Source organism: Suillus discolor (genome assembly GCF_016758755.1).
Source record: "Suillus discolor strain FC423 chromosome Unknown F5147scaffold_79, whole genome shotgun sequence".
Taxonomy (NCBI): Eukaryota; Fungi; Basidiomycota; class Agaricomycetes; order Boletales; family Suillaceae; genus Suillus; species Suillus discolor.
In genome coordinates this window covers 195,993-212,113 of record NW_024541326.1, presented here as the reverse complement: position 1 = coordinate 212,113, position 16,121 = coordinate 195,993, and the positions used below count along the sequence as shown (strand labels likewise).

Here is a 16,121-nt window from a genome sequence, read left to right as displayed (position 1 = left end):
CCTCTTACTTTCCATAATGACGTGGCAATTATGAGACTGCTCGTTTCAATCTGTCAGAGACATGGACAAATTTGAAAGCTGATTAAACTTGCGAAAGAACACGATAGATTAGATCGCAGCTCTAGCCTATACTATACCCTGTAGCTCGCATCTGGTATTGCACGTACTGCGTCTCAAGCAGTGTAAATCGAAGCGATAATACACGATCTCATAGCATTGTAATTGAACAATATTTAGTCCCACGATTTAGCATTGTAAGTCCAGCATAAATAAGGAAATATAATACTGTTCAGCAAGTAGGACCTGATTACGCTATAACACCTCGGCGGCTGCGATGTTGCAAAATCGTGACTTTGTCAGGAGCTCTCATACGAAACTAGATTGGATGACAAAGGTTGATGGCATTTTCCACCATAAAGCCCTGAATAACATTGTAGTTCCAAACATAAATGATGGAATATGACATTGCTTAACAGGTAGGCCCTAATCGCGCTATTATACCTTTCTGGCCGTGATGGTGCAATCCTGTGACTCTGTCGGGAGCTCTCATACGAATCTAGATGGGATATCAAGTCTAATGGCGTTTTCCACCACAAAGTCCTGAATAACATTATAATTCCAAACATAAATAACGGAATATGATATTGCTCAACAAGTTGTATCTAATTACGCTGTTATAGCTTTCCAGCTGTGATGGTGCAAAGTCGTGATCTTGTCACGAACTCCTCATGGTAATCTAGATTTTCAGACATTCATGGCTATGTACCAGTAACTCAAATATCTCGCAGTATACATAACGATATTTAGCAGAAGCAGAATTATGTCATCCTATAGTCGCCACGGCTACCATGTCACGGACTCATGAGTTCTCTGATGGCAGTGCTCGGTTACTTACAAGTTGGCCTTGAGGCTTCTGGGCCATGCCGCCTCACACTATTATGTATGTTACTCATAACAACCGTCTTTGGCGCGGTCCTCGGATCGGGCTGATGGGCCTGAAGACTAACATGGCGTATCGAGTGAGCCAACAAATAACTCAAGCTCGATGAGAATCTTTCGCAGCAATTCTCGATAGGATTGTTGGTTGAAGCTTCCATCCGACATTCTTCTCGGGGAAGATCGAAATATTAGAGTCATGCTGGATTCAAGTACTTTTTCTCACTCACTCAGGCTCTGATATATTTCATCATACATACGAAGATTGAAAGTGGACTATTCCTCAATTATCCCAAATCTTTAGTGGTGGTCTGTGCTGGCCGGATGACACGCTGACGCATTCATAACACGTTTTCAAGGAGATGTGCCATTTTTTCACGAATGGAGCCTCCCCAACACGGGTTGGAACTGCCGGCATCACATCACGGCTGTAAGTAAAACCTGAACGGACGGCGGACGCCAAGGCTGCACTCTTTGGTTGCGTGACATTCGTTCAGCGTGTCACGCCGGTATCCGTTCATTCGGCCTTGCGTACATGCACCATTAAGTCTTTGCTCATCCAATTAGCGAAGAATGTTGCACGCACCGGTGCATCCTGATTTTACCCCATCATCACTCTCAGGTTCGAAACCCAAAACTTGAAGTAGAGTCACCGTTGGCGTTGAAAAGATCTGTCAAGCTTTTGATCTATCCGAAGGAAATCCTTTTTTTGACGGCGCCGACTTCAGAAAAGACGCGCCCGCCACACAATTCGCGTGATTTTCGATCTATCAGGGCTCAATCTTCAAGGTACGACTTGGCCGTCTCCAAACTCCTCATGCGACGCGGCTCTTTCCTTAACCAAGTACCTGATTTCTCTGGGGAGTCCTGGATGCCAATGGCGATTTCCACGCGTATTTAGTCACGGTAATGTCCATTAACAAACGAAACTTAACTTATGACCGGTTCATCCCAGGCTGCGCAAACATATAATTTGGTCACATCCCGCCAAGGACATGTGCCTTGGGCTCTTTGTTGCGGCGCCTCGGTCACACCGTTCATTTACATAAACGCGCTAGACGCACCCCTCCGTGAGCTACTATTTTAGGCCAACGTTATTTCGTTGCACGCTTCGGCAACCAATCACGTACTCCAGCGCCTGGGATGTCAGCAATAACGCCCGTCAAAAATTTGGACAACACAACTTGTTTCACCTGCTAGGCGAACATCGGATCATCACTTGTTCAAGCAGCGACCTGCGAGTATGGAACTTGAGTAGTGGTGACTAGATAGGGTAAGACTAGCGAGACGGAGATGACGCACCGTAAGTAAGCCACGCCGTCGTCCACGGGAAGATGCGGACAGTGGGAATAAGAATATTGGATACCGAGAGAGGGAAGGTGTTCGCCCGGGACGTCGGTAAAGTGTTGTTTTGTGTAGGGTTGGTGGTGAGTGAATTTGCTAAAAGATAGAATAGCAAGGGTGTGGGACGCCGAGAATCATTCGAGACAGGACATTCCTACGTGAGCACAGTCTCAAACCCAAACTCATGGTTGATTCCATTGACTCTTAGCGGCATGCTCTAACCGCGAAGACGGTCTCGGTGGGTTTCAATCAGGACCTCAAATGCGATCATCCTGATTCTATGCAGCGCAAACTTGTTATTTTTTTTTCACGCTGAAAAGGTTGCGCGAAAGCAAATGAATCTGGTGGCAAGACGAGGTAATCTGACAGGTTAACGTAGTCCGTACACTCCTGTCATCATCAACTTGTAAACGTTTCAATTTCGGTGCAGGATCAAAAGAGTGCCAAACTGGTGGCCTACGTACTAGCGTATCCTAAACCCGGATCTTGTAAATAGCACTACCCTTGTATATAACTCCTAAGCTTACGGTGGTTGTTGCTGTGTTTTCACTGACGATATCGCGCAGCCTTATGCCAGAGTATCATAGCAACATACAATGTGTGGTACACTGGCATTCAGAGTCGATTACTAATCCGATAGTTGGTCCAAAGGTTCGGGTCCGGCAGAAATTGCACAGCTGTAATGATTAGATATCAGTCAGGGACTTAGGTCGGTAGAAAATCGATTAATCCTGGGCGTTAACAAGCAGGCACCAAGACGAGCCATAGATATCTAGATTGTCGCGTGGCCCAATCTGATAGATAGTTCGCGTAAAGATTAAAATCTTGACGTGATGGCATTCGGGTTGTTATGGACTTATCTGCGCAGTGTTAGTGGTGCAATTGAATGATTATGTAATTCATCCAATGAGCAAATGAGGTTACGAAAAAGGCCACCATGCCGCAATATATTAACCGAGACGGCGAGAACCCTGCACTGAAATTCTCCTGTACACAAACCGTCCGAAACTGTACTAATCGAGAACCTGTTCGGGCGATACCATGAACTGGCAACTAAATTCCTGGATGTGGACTGCACATATATATGCCTCAAAGAGCCATATGCATGTAAATATGCAAGAAACGTCACACACAATATTTTCTTATATGTAGCCCGTTATGAGCGCTGGATGATAATTGGACGATATGAATTAATCGCAAGCTTAATCAACCCGATATTAATTTCCTGTGATATTTGTACCTGTGTCTTCGCCGTGCGGGCCCGCCCCATGAAAGAGTGCCATTGTAGACTTCGCGACAGACTTATATGGTGTAAGTTTACATGATCAGTCACTAAGGTATTAGTAATTCCTGCTTTGGATCGAGTTCAGTTAAATCGGAGAACTCAGACATGCATGCGGAGGATTAGTACAGTATCGGGTTACATCTGGTGCCATCAGCTATGGGCTTAGTGTACCCGTGTTCCTGCCTCAGTAGGAGACGTACTCAGATGGAAAGGCCTTGTCTGAGTCTCCGGCAAGTTGTAACCAACAACCCATTCGAGTTGCGCAGGCTGGTCAAGATAAAGTAAAGTGCACTTGCCCCCCACGCTCAAGAGCTGTCAAGAAGGATAACCGAGTCATTCAGAGATGTCATCAGCGATTCGGCGGAAGGTCAAGCTTAAGCTTAAGCTCAAGGTTCAATGAAGTGCTCAGCGGCCATTGTTCGCGGGAGATTACATAGAGTCAGATACGTACATATATCTCCGCACTTGCCCGTTCTGTGCGCAGCTGCCTGGTAATAACCTCAAATTTCGAGGCAACAAGCCTTTTCATACTCACGATGATGACACACGTTACTTGCTTGCCCACTCGGCTGTCTGATCTAGGTACCGTGACCCCTCATCTTCTTCCCCACCGGGTTCCTTGTTGTGTTGGCCGATGGGTTGGGAGTGCTGCGGGTGAATTCGAACCAACAGGTATGGTGCTGGCGGATTCTAGTGGATTGCCCTGATGGAATTCCATGTCGTTGAGTAAAGGCTGCAGACGTAATTAGCTCTTTGTCGCGGATTTCATGAAAGAGAAGATACATGGACCGCCACGGCTATGTTTGGAAGTCGATTGGGAATGGCAATATCAACCAGTATTGATGGAGAACAGAATATCGATCCTTTTGTGTCCCTGCCATCTGCCCTTGTTGACATCATGGAGCACGAGTACCAACCGAAATGATCCTTTCTTGTTACAACACGGTTCCTGGTTAAGAAGGACGTCACCGCGATGGAGACCGTTCAAATGGAACTACCACAGTATATAGCTAGACACATCCCGACAACCAGCATAATAGTACCTGTGACAGTGCACTGTGAGTCACACCAACTTCTAACGCAGCCTACCTGAACTCAAAGGAGTCGTCCATTGACATAGTGCACGGTTATTTCGGGTATGTGTGTAATTCATTCACAACGTGTTTGACTGTCACCTAGAAGCAAGCAGGCCGCGCATGGCCATGGAGTGATCTAAATCTATAACAGGTACACAGGGTTCGAGTGGCAGGCAACAATTACGCTTTGCAGTTGACATGCACTTCATTTCCGGTAAGACTTGCCAATTGGTCCTGTCGTGCAACAGGAGGAAGATAAAATTTTGTTGGACCGGCGTAATACCGACCAGATGTGCCATGGGCATGAAGCGCATGATAAAAAGGCCTTGGGATAATGTCCCATTTTGTGATCAATTTCCCAACCCTCACAAAGGATAACAAGGGTTCTCCTGCTTCCCTACTGTTTTAACCTGTCGCCCAGAGTCTACAGATGGATAGTTTACGCGCGCACCGTAGAAAAAGACACAAGCGCACCATAAATTCATCCAGATTAACACGACAAAACCTGTTGTCCTCATGGTCAGTACAGGCCCCTGATCAACATTCAACAAGACTAGTCCGGCAGTCATATCTCGAGTGCCTCAATCGCCTCTACAGGTTAGAGCGTCGCATGCACGAGGAAATCCAGGAGGTTCACAGCATCATGAATCTCCTTGAAAACTACCGGTCAGATGCCACAATGGAGGATTCGGACGGATGTGATAGCACCATCGACTCCCAAGCTGGACTCGATAGCCTCGATACTATCCTACCGTCTGAATCTTCGCAAGACCCCTGCTTCGTGCTACAGCCTGCACCCCACGAAGCATCATTCGGGTAATGGAATCGTTAACAGAGGGTACAGAGGGTAAGTTGCTGTATATGCAGTTTTTCCTTTGAATGCTTACCATGTACAGGCTCATTGCCCCATGGCACCCGCAGTGCCGACTGTGTAACTCAGCCTCAGTACAGCATGTACTCTGCAGGCATTCCGACATTTTCTGACCCGCATGTCAGGGAATCGTCATCAGATGGTTTGGATGCTCGCCTCGGTAAATTCGTTATCGTTCGCAACATTTCATTGAAACACTTACAATGTATCCCTAGATTTATTGCTCCATGGCACGTCCAATTCCGTCTATGAGCCCGCTGCGAAACCCTTCCAGAGAATTTATTTCGAGCCGGGAAATGCCCTATTGAGTTCTGCAGCCAGACCTGATGCGGAACTGTTTGTCCCCGTTGGGCAGGTTAACCAAGCAAAGGTAAAATGCACCTGGGATAAATGCTCGGCACTCATCAACAAGGATAATCTCACTCGTCACGTCACAGAAGTGCACGAAGGGAGGATTAAGGCTGTTTGTCCAGGCTGCGGAAAGGAGTTCAAGTGTCCGTACCAGATGAATAAGCATAGGCCGCTTCGGACGGATGTGGAATGTCCTAGATTGTGATCTTGTATAAGAAAGTCGTTAGATATTTGATGAAGTGATTCCTTATGGACAAGATGGGACCTGGGGGTGTTGATGTCCACTTGCTGCAAGGCCACCATGGTGGAGGAAAGCACGCCCTTTGTTGAGAGCCGATGTATCCGAGGAGCATAAGGCAGAGAGAGACAGAGCCGAAGGGGAGAAGGAGAGTACGGCCGAAGAATGAACCACATCGAGTGCGAGCGTCTCCAAACGGAGAACATGGACGACGTGTCAACGTCGGCAATCTTTTTGTTCTTAAGTATATATGTTTTCATCAAAAGTCTTGCTGGCACACTCACCGTATAAGAAGAGCCAGCCAAAGTCGTAACATCTCAGTTTCATAAACGAATACTGAGATGTGAGTTGTTATCCCACTGTAACGTTTGAGTAGAGTACTGACGTACAAGTAGATTCGTACCTGTTTAGGTACAACATTTTGTTAATAGAGTTTCATAAACGAATACTGAGATATTCGTACCTGTTTAGCGTGTCGCGAAGCCTCCCGCTCGTATAGATTCTCCACAGGTTATGAGCCCTGTCTCGACCATGGACTCGTCTGCTCCCAGCGCCAACTCAAGCCTTTTTAACATCCCGAAGCTTGCCGAAGACGGCTCGAACTGGATAACCTATAAGGAACGGACATTAACAGCAATAGGTGCACGAGGACTCACGAGATATACCGATGGTCGAGCTATAGAGCCTACGCCTTTCATAGTGAGCTCTACGGGGGTCGTTACGAAGCCGGATGGTACAACGCCTACGCAAAAGGAGATTGATGAGCTCGATGCGAAGACTGACGAGTATCAACAAAAGAACTCACTCGTAAAACAGCAGATCTTCTGCACGATCACGGATCGGCTCCTGTTACGAGTCCAAAAGTTAGGATCTGCGTCCGAAATCTGGAAAGAAATATGTCAAATTCACGAAGGCAAAACAGAACTTGTCCAGATAGATCTGAGACGAAGGCTCCAGGAGACGAGGTGCGAAGAAGGAGGAGACGTGAAGGCGCATTTTGCTGAGCTTTTGCGCCTGCGGGAGTCCCTAGCTGGAATGGGGGTTACCGTCGTCGATGTGGACTTCCATGCTATAATTTTAGGGTCTCTGCCCGAATCCTACCGCCCGCTTCTCTCATCCATGAACGCAGCCGCTAAGATCACCAAAACACCTCTATCTCCCTATGAACTCATCACGATCATCACCGAGGAATACGAACATCGGTTACTCACCGACAGACGTCCCAACAAAAGGGGAACTGAACAGTGCGCTCTCTGTGAGAACAAACCCGGGGAGGAGCAGGAGCTCTCAGAGCTCAGCCCCACAGTCCAACCCCGACGCACTCTGCACGAACTGCGATCGCAAGGGACACTGGAAGAGTAGACTGTTGGCGGAAAGGAGGAGGCAAGGAGGGTCAGGGGCCGAATCAGCGACAGAGACAAGGAGGACGCACCCAGAAACACAGTGCCAACGCAGCCAAGGAGCCGGAGGTAAAAGATAATTACGCTTTCGCGACGTCAGATCTAGCAGTCATCGCTAAATCTATGGACGTACCTCCAGACCGCCGTGGAGCTATTGTAGACTCCGGCGCGACATCCCATTTCTGCCCCGATAGGGCAAAATTCGTGACCTTCGTCGATATCCCACCGCAGAAGGTCTACACTGCAAACGGCTCTACTGTCAATGCGACAGGACAGCGGAGATGTTAAGATAGACTTACCATTGGGCCTGAAGCGGACAACTGTCACGCTCAAGGACGTCCTCTATGCCCCCTCCATGGCTTTCACCCTAATATCCACCAACAGGATAGCGTCTGCCGGCTTGGCCGTACTGTTCGAAGGGGGAATGTGCAAGATACTATCTGCTGCCCCCGAACGAAGGACCATCGCGGAAATTCCCCAAGTCCAAGGACTTTACTCGGTGACATCTGAGCGTAAGCATAGAGCCAACGTTGCCGCGACAAAACCTACCATAAACCAACTCCATCGCTCCCTAGGACACGTGTCGCATGTGGCCCTTCTTGACTGCAGTCAAGAAGGGCCTAATCGAGGGCATTGACGTTGACCCAGTGCCCGCCGCCGAGTTCTGCAAGCCTGTGTCAAAGCTAAGTCAACGCGGCAGTCCTTCCCCAAGGAGACGAAGACGCGAGCACTTACCTATGGCGAACTTGTCCATACGGACCTATGGGGGCCGGCGCAGACTGACAAGCTTGGGAGGCTGCAGCTATTATATTAGTTTCACGGATGATTTTAGTCGCCAAACGAAGCTGCAGTTCCTGAAACACAAGAGCGAAGCACTCACGGCTTTCAAGGCCTACTGAGGCCTGGCTCGATCGTCAGACGCCCGGAACCCGGTTGCGGAAAGTGCGTTCAGATCGGGGAGGAGAATACCTGAGCACAGAGTTCGAAAATCACCTGCGTCAGCAAGGTATTGAGCGCCAACTAACGGTCCACGACTCACCTCAGCAGAACGGTGTCGCAGAACGCCTCAACCGCACCCTGGTCGAGCACGCGAGAGCGATGCTCCTGGGCAAGGATATGCCAAAATACCTGTGGGCCGAGGCCGTTAGTTACGCCACCTGGCTCAAGAACCGCCTACCGTCGAGAGCCATCCCAGGTAGCACGCCCTATGAGCTGGTGCGCAAGTCCAAACCGGACCTGTCTCAGGCCCATGAGTTTGGGGCCAAGGTTTTTGTCCATGTCCTGGAGGCGGGCAAGCTGGAGGCGAAGGCGGAAGAGGCAGTATTTGTGGGGGTGGATGCCGAAAGCAAAGGTTACCGGGTGTACTGGCCGGGTAAGCGGCGTGTCTCAGTGGAAAGGAACTGTTACCTTCCCACCGATGGAGGTAAGAGATGGTGTGCTGGACGAGGGGGAGTCTGCTGCAGTCAACGAACATAATAGCGGCAATATTAATAAAGACTCACCTAATAGCGTCCAGCCCATCTCCACCAAACCTACAACAGCAACCTCAACCATCTACCGGCCAGCAACCTCAACCATCTACCGGCCAGCAACCTCAGCCATCTACTCCTCAGCAACCTCAGCCATCTACTCCTCCTACTGAGGGAAACGAGGGCCAGACCACCTCCAGGATATTACGCGGCGCTAAACGAAGGCCAAAAGGCTGCCGTCAGCCATGGAAAACCTGTTAGAAGCATCAGAAATCGACCTCTTAGATGAAGAGGCGCACATTCACCTGGCATTGGCAGCGGTACAACCAGAGCCAACCCTCCAACAAGCCCTGAAAGGCCCGGACGCTGTGGAATGGCAAGAAGCCATAGATTACGAAATCAGTCAACTCGAGAAGCTAGGCACAGTGGGATATTGTAGACGCACCTCGAGGCTGTAAACATAATCCCATGTCATTACGTCCTGGCCACTGAAACGCGGCCCGGACGGCGAGAAACTGAAGCTTCGAGCGCGTCTAGTCGCCAATGGACAGCGCCAGAAGTATGGGGTCGATTTCTTCGAAACCTTCGCCCCCACAGCCAATATGAGCACTATACGTGCCGTGCTAACGATGGCGGCTCAGCGTGACTGGGAGATACATCAGGTGGATGTTAAAAGTGCAGTACCTATATGCGAGTCTGCAGGAGGAAATCTACATGAGAGCGCCCCCGGGATATCTGAAGGATGGTCAGGAAGGAAAGGTGCTAAAGTTGAAACGGAGCTTACCTGGACTCAAGCAGGCCGGGTACGAGTGGGCGCAAGAACTGGCTGGAGCGTTCAACGAAATGGGGTTCAGTCGATCGAAGGTAGACCAAGCTGTCTATTTTAAACACACCTTGAACGAACACGTCGTCATCACCGTGTCAGTCGATGACATGGCCGTCACCGCCAACCATATCTCCCATATCCATCGTTTCAAGTCCGAGCTGCGCACGCACTTCGAAATTACCGACCTAGGGGAACTGAGCTGGTTACTAGGCCTTAAGGTGATGAGAAACCGAATAGCACGCACCTTGACGCTATCCCAAAAGGCGTATGTCGACACGATCCTCGAACGGTTCCACCTGGAAGACGCAAAGATCCTCCACACGCCCATGGAACCAGGCACTGTCCTCTCCATGGAACAATCTCCCGCAACGCACGCCGAAGTCCAAGCTATGCGTGATGTGCCGTATCAACGCGCAATCGGATCATTGATGTATGCCGCTACGAGTACCCGGCCGGATATCGCCTTTGCAGTGGCAACCCTATCCCAATTCATGAGGAATCCAGGTAGACCTCATTGGGAGGCTACCAAACGCGCCCTGCGGTACCTGAAAGGCACCGCCGAATATGAACTCACAGCTGGGGTCCAGCGACGGAGGCATCGAGGCCTTTGTTGATGCCGATTGGGCATCCCAGCCTCATAGGCACTCCATGAGCGGGTACATTGTACTGCTCAATGGAGGCCCCGTTTCCTGGAGCGCGCGCAAACAGCCCATTATAGCGCTATCTACGGCAGAGGCTGAGTATATCGCCTTGACCAGCATGGCACGGGAGGTACTTTACCTACAACTCCTCATGCGCGAGCTCTACGACATCCACAACCTCCCTACGCCCATACTCTGCTGATAATCAAGCAGCTATAGCGTTAGTTTCAACAGGCAAGTTTCAATCACGTACCAAACATATTGACCTGCGCTACCACTTCGTGCGCGGACACGTGAAGGACGGCACGTTCAAGATCATCTACTGCCCAAGCGAAGACAACGTTGCGGACGCGTTCACCAAGCCCTTAGCACGTCCCAGACTCCAGAGGTTACGGACATTGATGCGTTTGGATAGCGCTCGAGGGGGAGTGTTGAGAGCCGATGTATCCGAGGAGCGTAAGGCCGAGAGAGACAGAGCCGAAGGGGAGAAGGAGAGTACGGCCGAAGAATGAACCACATCGAGTGCGAGCGTCTCCAAACGGAGAACATGGACGACGTGTCAACGTCGGCAATCTTTTCATTCTTAAGTATATATGTTTTCATCAAAAGTCTTGCTGGCACACTCACCGTATAAGAAGAGCCAGCCAAAGTCGTAACATCTCAGTTTCATAAACAAATACTGAGATGTGAGTTGTTATCCCACTGTAACGTTTGAGTAGAGTACTGACGTACAAGTAGATTCGTACCTGTTTAGGTACAACATTTTGTTAATAGAGTTTCATAAACGAATACTGAGATATTCGTACCTGTTTAGCGTGTCGCGAAGCCTCCCGCTTGTATAGATTCTCCACATATACTTGTAAAATTGTCACTAGTGTCATGTACCGCGTACTCGTTGTGGGTAAAGACGCACTCCAGTATTCGATATGTTAACACTTTCTCATATTTTTTCTACAATACCATCTAATGTATCAACCTTGATTTCGACTTATTCAGAGGCTCACTGGCAGAGCAAGTATTAGGAGCTCAGACCACCGAGCACGCACAGGGCCCCGGAACCGTTCACATTGCTGACAGGCCCATATTAACAAATATGCGGAATCGAATTGCCAAAGGAGGAGCAGAGGGACACAGGCAAAGGATGCTAATAGGGGAATGTGAACACGGACCAGGAGCACTCACGAATCGTACGATTGTGCTGGCCTATCACAGGGACTCCCTTTGTCCATGTGACACGCGCTCGATGCGCTCTCGGCATGCTGAGCGCTGAGCAATATTAATCTCCGTCTCCACTGACAGAAATTCTAATTACTATCTAACGCAGGCGAGCAATTTATAGGAGGCCTTCGCCTTTTCTCGCTTGCTCGTCATTGCGTTAGATACTCATTGGCACTAGCTCGTAGTAGGACTTCCAGCTCTTTTCGTCACCCACCCTTTTTTTCTCCCGCTCAGTGTGTCGGAAAAATCTAAACCTACCTTGGAGGGCCTTCTATCTTTAGATGTCATTTCGGCACCTTCCAATCTGTCCGTCGTTTGCCGTAGATATGGCTAGGAACTGGCAGTCACCCACGGAAAAAATCTTATTCAAAGCTTGTGCCACACACCTATAGTGCTCTACTGTGCCTTCTACCCATAAGGCTAACGCGGTTCTTTCGAACATCAATTCATCACTTATTAAATGCTCAGCGATCCTGTTTGGTTTGCCCATACTAGTACGCCTTCGCACTCGTAGGCCTGTGGCCCTAGGCTCGGGTGGTGCAATCAACGTGACAGCATGCGATTGCGATCTATTTTACCATCGACTCCTGTTGCCATATATTACACTCCTGTTCGCGGAAGACTGCAACAGGTGCTTCGAACGCAAAAAGTGGGAGTACTGTAAGAGCAACTTCATCTCATATCCGCACAGCAACCCACCCGACCCGTCACCGTCATCCACAAGTCCAGGACTCTTATGCGAACTTCACACTCGAGTGAGAACTATCGGTCACCGGGTACAGCTGGAATCGCTTTGCCAAGCGAGATTTCGCCACCGCCTTCAAAACATGCGCTATCTGGTAACATGTCGAACTTCTGGCTGCCGCTCCGCGTAGGTAGGTGTGCCGCACCCCCGAAGGACTGTGACTGTAACAGAGGCGGGTTCAAAGATACCAAGCTGGAACGGGGAGAGGGTGACGATGGAAAGTGGCAAGAAAATGGGCGAATGGAAAAGTTGTTTCTCATCTCTGTCATTTCTTCCATGGTGGGTAGAGGATCGAGATGAAACTTGAGTTCAGGCAGCTGGGCCTGCGGTGACCAGAAGACGTCAGGCCCAGCTGTTTTGGCCTGCACCGGCTTGTACGGTTCGCGCACGACACCCTTTCTCACGAGAACGGAGCTATCCAGTGAAGGGGAGACTACATTGTAGGGATCGCGATTGGATGAAGCTATTAAAAGGTGTGAGTAAGGCTTAGCCCCTCGAGTTAAAGTATACTAATCTCTAATAAGCCCTTACCTTGTTCCTGATCAGCGATAGCATGACGATGGACTATCCGCCATGTCCAGAAAATACACGAGAGTGCGAGGATAAAGACAATACTGATCACTAAAATACACGTATGATGAAGTTTCTATTTCATTGCAGAGAATGACTCACCAATGATTGTAACGATGTCCCCAATACAGAGGGTCGTACCGCTGGAAACAGGCTGACACCGTATGCGATCATGGATAGCGCGAGTGACAGGGGCGGTTTGTGGAGTCATCATGGCAAGCAACGGAACCGAAATACTAAAATTGCGATGCTAGGAGGACAGCAAAATTGACTGCGAAAGGAGTGGATGACACGCTCTGCGTGGAGGTGGTGTGCTGGTTATGATATGAACGGCGACTTGAGAGGAGTCTGACTTGGATTTAGCCAAGAGCGACCGCGGTCAGCCCCTCTAGCATAGTAGAGGGGTCCTTGGTATGACGATCGAAATAAAGATTCAGACCGGCTTGGCTGACCCTGGCTGACCTGAACACAGGCAAGTCTCTAGCGTGCTGCAAGTGATTAGCTACAGAGTCACAGTTGAATGAAAACAGCATTCGAGAAGAAGTCACTCGGCCGGTGCCACTTGTACTTTGAGTTCGAATGAATGAATGAATTTTTGATTGGCCGCCGATCTACGCTCACATGAGCTTCAGGTACTCAAGTACCTCGAACGTTATAAGGCTAACTACGAAAGCCACAAAAGAGGTGATCGTCACGTGCGCAACAACACAGACGTACCATCATGTGACACAGTACGTGCCGGCAACAGCTTGCTAACAGCTCTAACAATGTCTCTAAAGCGGCAAACATGCTTAATTCTCGTGCCTGCTAATTGTGGAAGCACTCTATGGACTCCGTCAACCATCTACTGTCTTGGGGCGAAGAACGGGGAAAAAGCACTCATCAATCAAAACCACCGCAAGTTATGCACTCACCCCTTCAAGTTGTTGGTCGTCATTCAACTGATAGGCATTGCGCCCTCTCCACTGCGCGTGTACAATAAAGTCAAGCCTCAACTCTTTCTCCGACTGCACCCCCAAACACGCCGTCCAGAAGCATTCTTAATATAATCATCACTGCATCTGCAGAAGGCCCTGTTCCGCTTTAGCTTTGCGACGATCATGCCACATGAGTATCCTTCTAAAACGTGCGTGCAGTGTGGTCAAGCACCCCATAACCCAAGGTGAAGGGTTACTGATTCGAGCTGTGGCTACGCCGCCGCGAGGCCAACATGGAGCTGAGTATCTGGCGGATTTGAACTATATAATGCCGGCACGAGTCATCCACCAGCCTTTCAAGGTAGCCCATCGAATCATTCGTAGATTGTTCTCATCTCTTGCAGTGATCGCACACTATTGTACGGACTTTTCTTTTGATTGTTCGAATGCTGATCACTTTGCGCAAGCAGGATAATGGCATGGCTCATACCTGTAGGGATGGGCGCCGCCTGGGCAGTATCGAAGTTGTTCGGTTTCAGCGGTGACAGTGCTCCCAATCCAACTTATGCTCAAATCGAAGCCCGCCGGTACGCTGAGAGAGAACGGGATAGGGCCATTCGGGACCTTGACAGTATGAGGGCGGAGGTGGGGCAGCTCACGCAATCAATGCAATCAATGCAAAGTAGGACACTTCAGTTCCAGCAAGAGGCCATGTCGGCTGCGGCAGCCGCGCAGCAGAAAAATCAGGAGCAAATGAGGGCTATGTTTGACGCCGTGAGAGCTGCAGATGCGGCCCGTTTCGCTGCAGAAAGCGCTGCACGACTTGCAACGGAGGAGTCCAAGAAGAGGGCCCAAGAAGCTGAGGCGGAGAGGCAGCGCACCCAAGCTGCCTTCGAAAATGCTCAGAGAGCGGCTGAGGTTTCTAAGCAAGACGCCGAACGTCTTCAGAGAGCAGCCGAAGAAGAAAAGAAGAAAGCCGCCGAAGCCGTCGCAGAATCAGAGGCGGTAAGAAAGGTAGCTGAGAACAATGTTCGCGAGGCTGCAGCTGCCAAGGAAGATGCTGAAAGGCGGCTTAGAGAGGGCATCCAGCCTGTATTAACGCCTACTCCTCAAGAAATTCTCGCTGCCCAAGCAAAAATTCAGTATCAGGAGAATTTATTCCATTTCGCTGTTGCTGGGAGGGCCGGTGGAGGGAAGTCATCACTCGTAAACGCATTCCGCGGCATCAGTAACCGCGCAGCTGGTTCCGCTCGGACAGGGGTCATAGAGACCACCCTGACGATGGGAAGATATGCAGACCCTGACGAGCGGTGTCAACATGTCTGGTACGATCTTCCTGGAGCAGGGACAATCAGGATCCCGGATTGGCAATATTTCAACGCTCAGGGACTTTACGTCTTTGATTGCATTGTCGTCTTGTTCGACAATCGGTTCACCCAGACCGACATCGCTATTCTCCGCAATTGCAGGCGCTTCAAAATCCCCACTTACATCGTTCGTTCAAAAGCAGACCAACATATTTCAAATATGATAAGGGAGATGAGATACGAGAGCGATGATGAAAACGCCGATCGGTCGCAACAGGCAACCTTGTACATGGCTGCGAGAGAGCAACTTGTCAACGAAACTCGCCACAATGTGAAGGCAAATCTTGCGGAGGCGAATCTACCTGATCAAAAGGTTTACATCGTCTCTAGTAGCTGTCTACGAGCTGTGGCCAAAGGCAATCAGCCTTCAAAGGTCATCGACGAAATTCAACTGCTAAATGATCTATATACGGAAGCACAAGCCAGGCGAATCCGTCAGTCAGGAGGGGTTTCCGCCTGAGGAACTAGTCCAGAGGAAGTAATCGGTTTGCTTTGAAAGACTCGTGTTTCGAATTTGGATGGCAGAGGCATATTTACCTATGATTCAGATTCTCGTGCTCGTCGCATATTTGGATCTGATGGTATGGATATGTAACTTGACAGTTCTACTCTTTCTTGTTGCCGCTGCACGAGCCGTATGCAGGTCCTGACAGTGATGCATGTCCTCCTCCTCGAGTCGTTGATACAGACTCTACCATCTCCTTGTCGATAGTATGGTACTTTCATGTCCTCTACTTACTTTTGACCTTCTCATCATTGGAGGGAGCATTGAAAACAGGGCGGCCAAGGTAAGGAAGCTATACGACATCCTGAGAATACGGTTGCTAGTACAGACAAGTCGTGCGTTGCGACAAGATTTGTTTGGTT

The 16,121-nt window shown here is 49.5% G+C and overlaps 3 protein-coding genes across 3 annotated transcripts; 2 read left to right on the top strand and 1 right to left on the bottom strand.

Annotated features, from left to right (window-relative positions):
* Positions 1 to 4,797: 4,797 nt before the first annotated feature.
* F5147DRAFT_763881 (uncharacterized protein) lies at positions 4,798 to 6,068 on the top strand (the record flags this gene model as incomplete). Its single annotated transcript, XM_041440669.1, has 5 exons — positions 4,798 to 5,160; positions 5,239 to 5,339; positions 5,432 to 5,488; positions 5,538 to 5,672; positions 5,728 to 6,068. The coding sequence occupies exons 1-5, from the start codon at positions 5,072 to 5,074 to the stop codon at positions 6,066 to 6,068; spliced, it is 723 nt and encodes a 240-aa protein (XP_041287570.1). The 5' UTR covers positions 4,798 to 5,071.
* A 5,966-nt stretch (positions 6,069 to 12,034) lies between these two features.
* On the bottom strand, positions 12,035 to 13,548 carry F5147DRAFT_719769 (uncharacterized protein). Its single transcript, XM_041438779.1, has 3 exons — positions 13,073 to 13,548; positions 12,932 to 13,021; positions 12,035 to 12,863 (listed from the first exon to the last, which is right to left on the bottom strand). Exons 1-3 carry the CDS (start codon positions 13,182 to 13,184, stop codon positions 12,418 to 12,420), a joined length of 648 nt encoding a protein of 215 aa, XP_041287569.1. The 5' UTR covers positions 13,185 to 13,548; the 3' UTR covers positions 12,035 to 12,417.
* Positions 13,549 to 14,888: 1,340 nt separating this feature from the next.
* F5147DRAFT_719766 (uncharacterized protein) lies at positions 14,889 to 16,021 on the top strand. The gene has a single exon (XM_041438778.1). The coding sequence runs from the start codon at positions 15,169 to 15,171 to the stop codon at positions 15,712 to 15,714; it is 546 nt and encodes a 181-aa protein (XP_041287568.1). The 5' UTR covers positions 14,889 to 15,168; the 3' UTR covers positions 15,715 to 16,021.
* Positions 16,022 to 16,121: the final 100 nt, after the last annotated feature.

Coding starts and splice junctions, on each gene's coding strand:
- F5147DRAFT_719769 (XM_041438779.1), bottom strand. CDS start 13,184: ATGATGACTCCACAAACCGCCCCTGTCACTCGCGCTATCCATGATCGC. Junction 13,022..13,072: donor GGACATCGTTACAATCATTG/GTGAGTCATTCT, acceptor CGTGTATTTTAG/TGATCAGTATTGTCTTTATC. Junction 12,864..12,931: donor TATCGCTGATCAGGAACAAG/GTAAGGGCTTAT, acceptor ACCTTTTAATAG/CTTCATCCAATCGCGATCCC.
- F5147DRAFT_719766 (XM_041438778.1), top strand. CDS start 15,169: ATGGGAAGATATGCAGACCCTGACGAGCGGTGTCAACATGTCTGGTAC.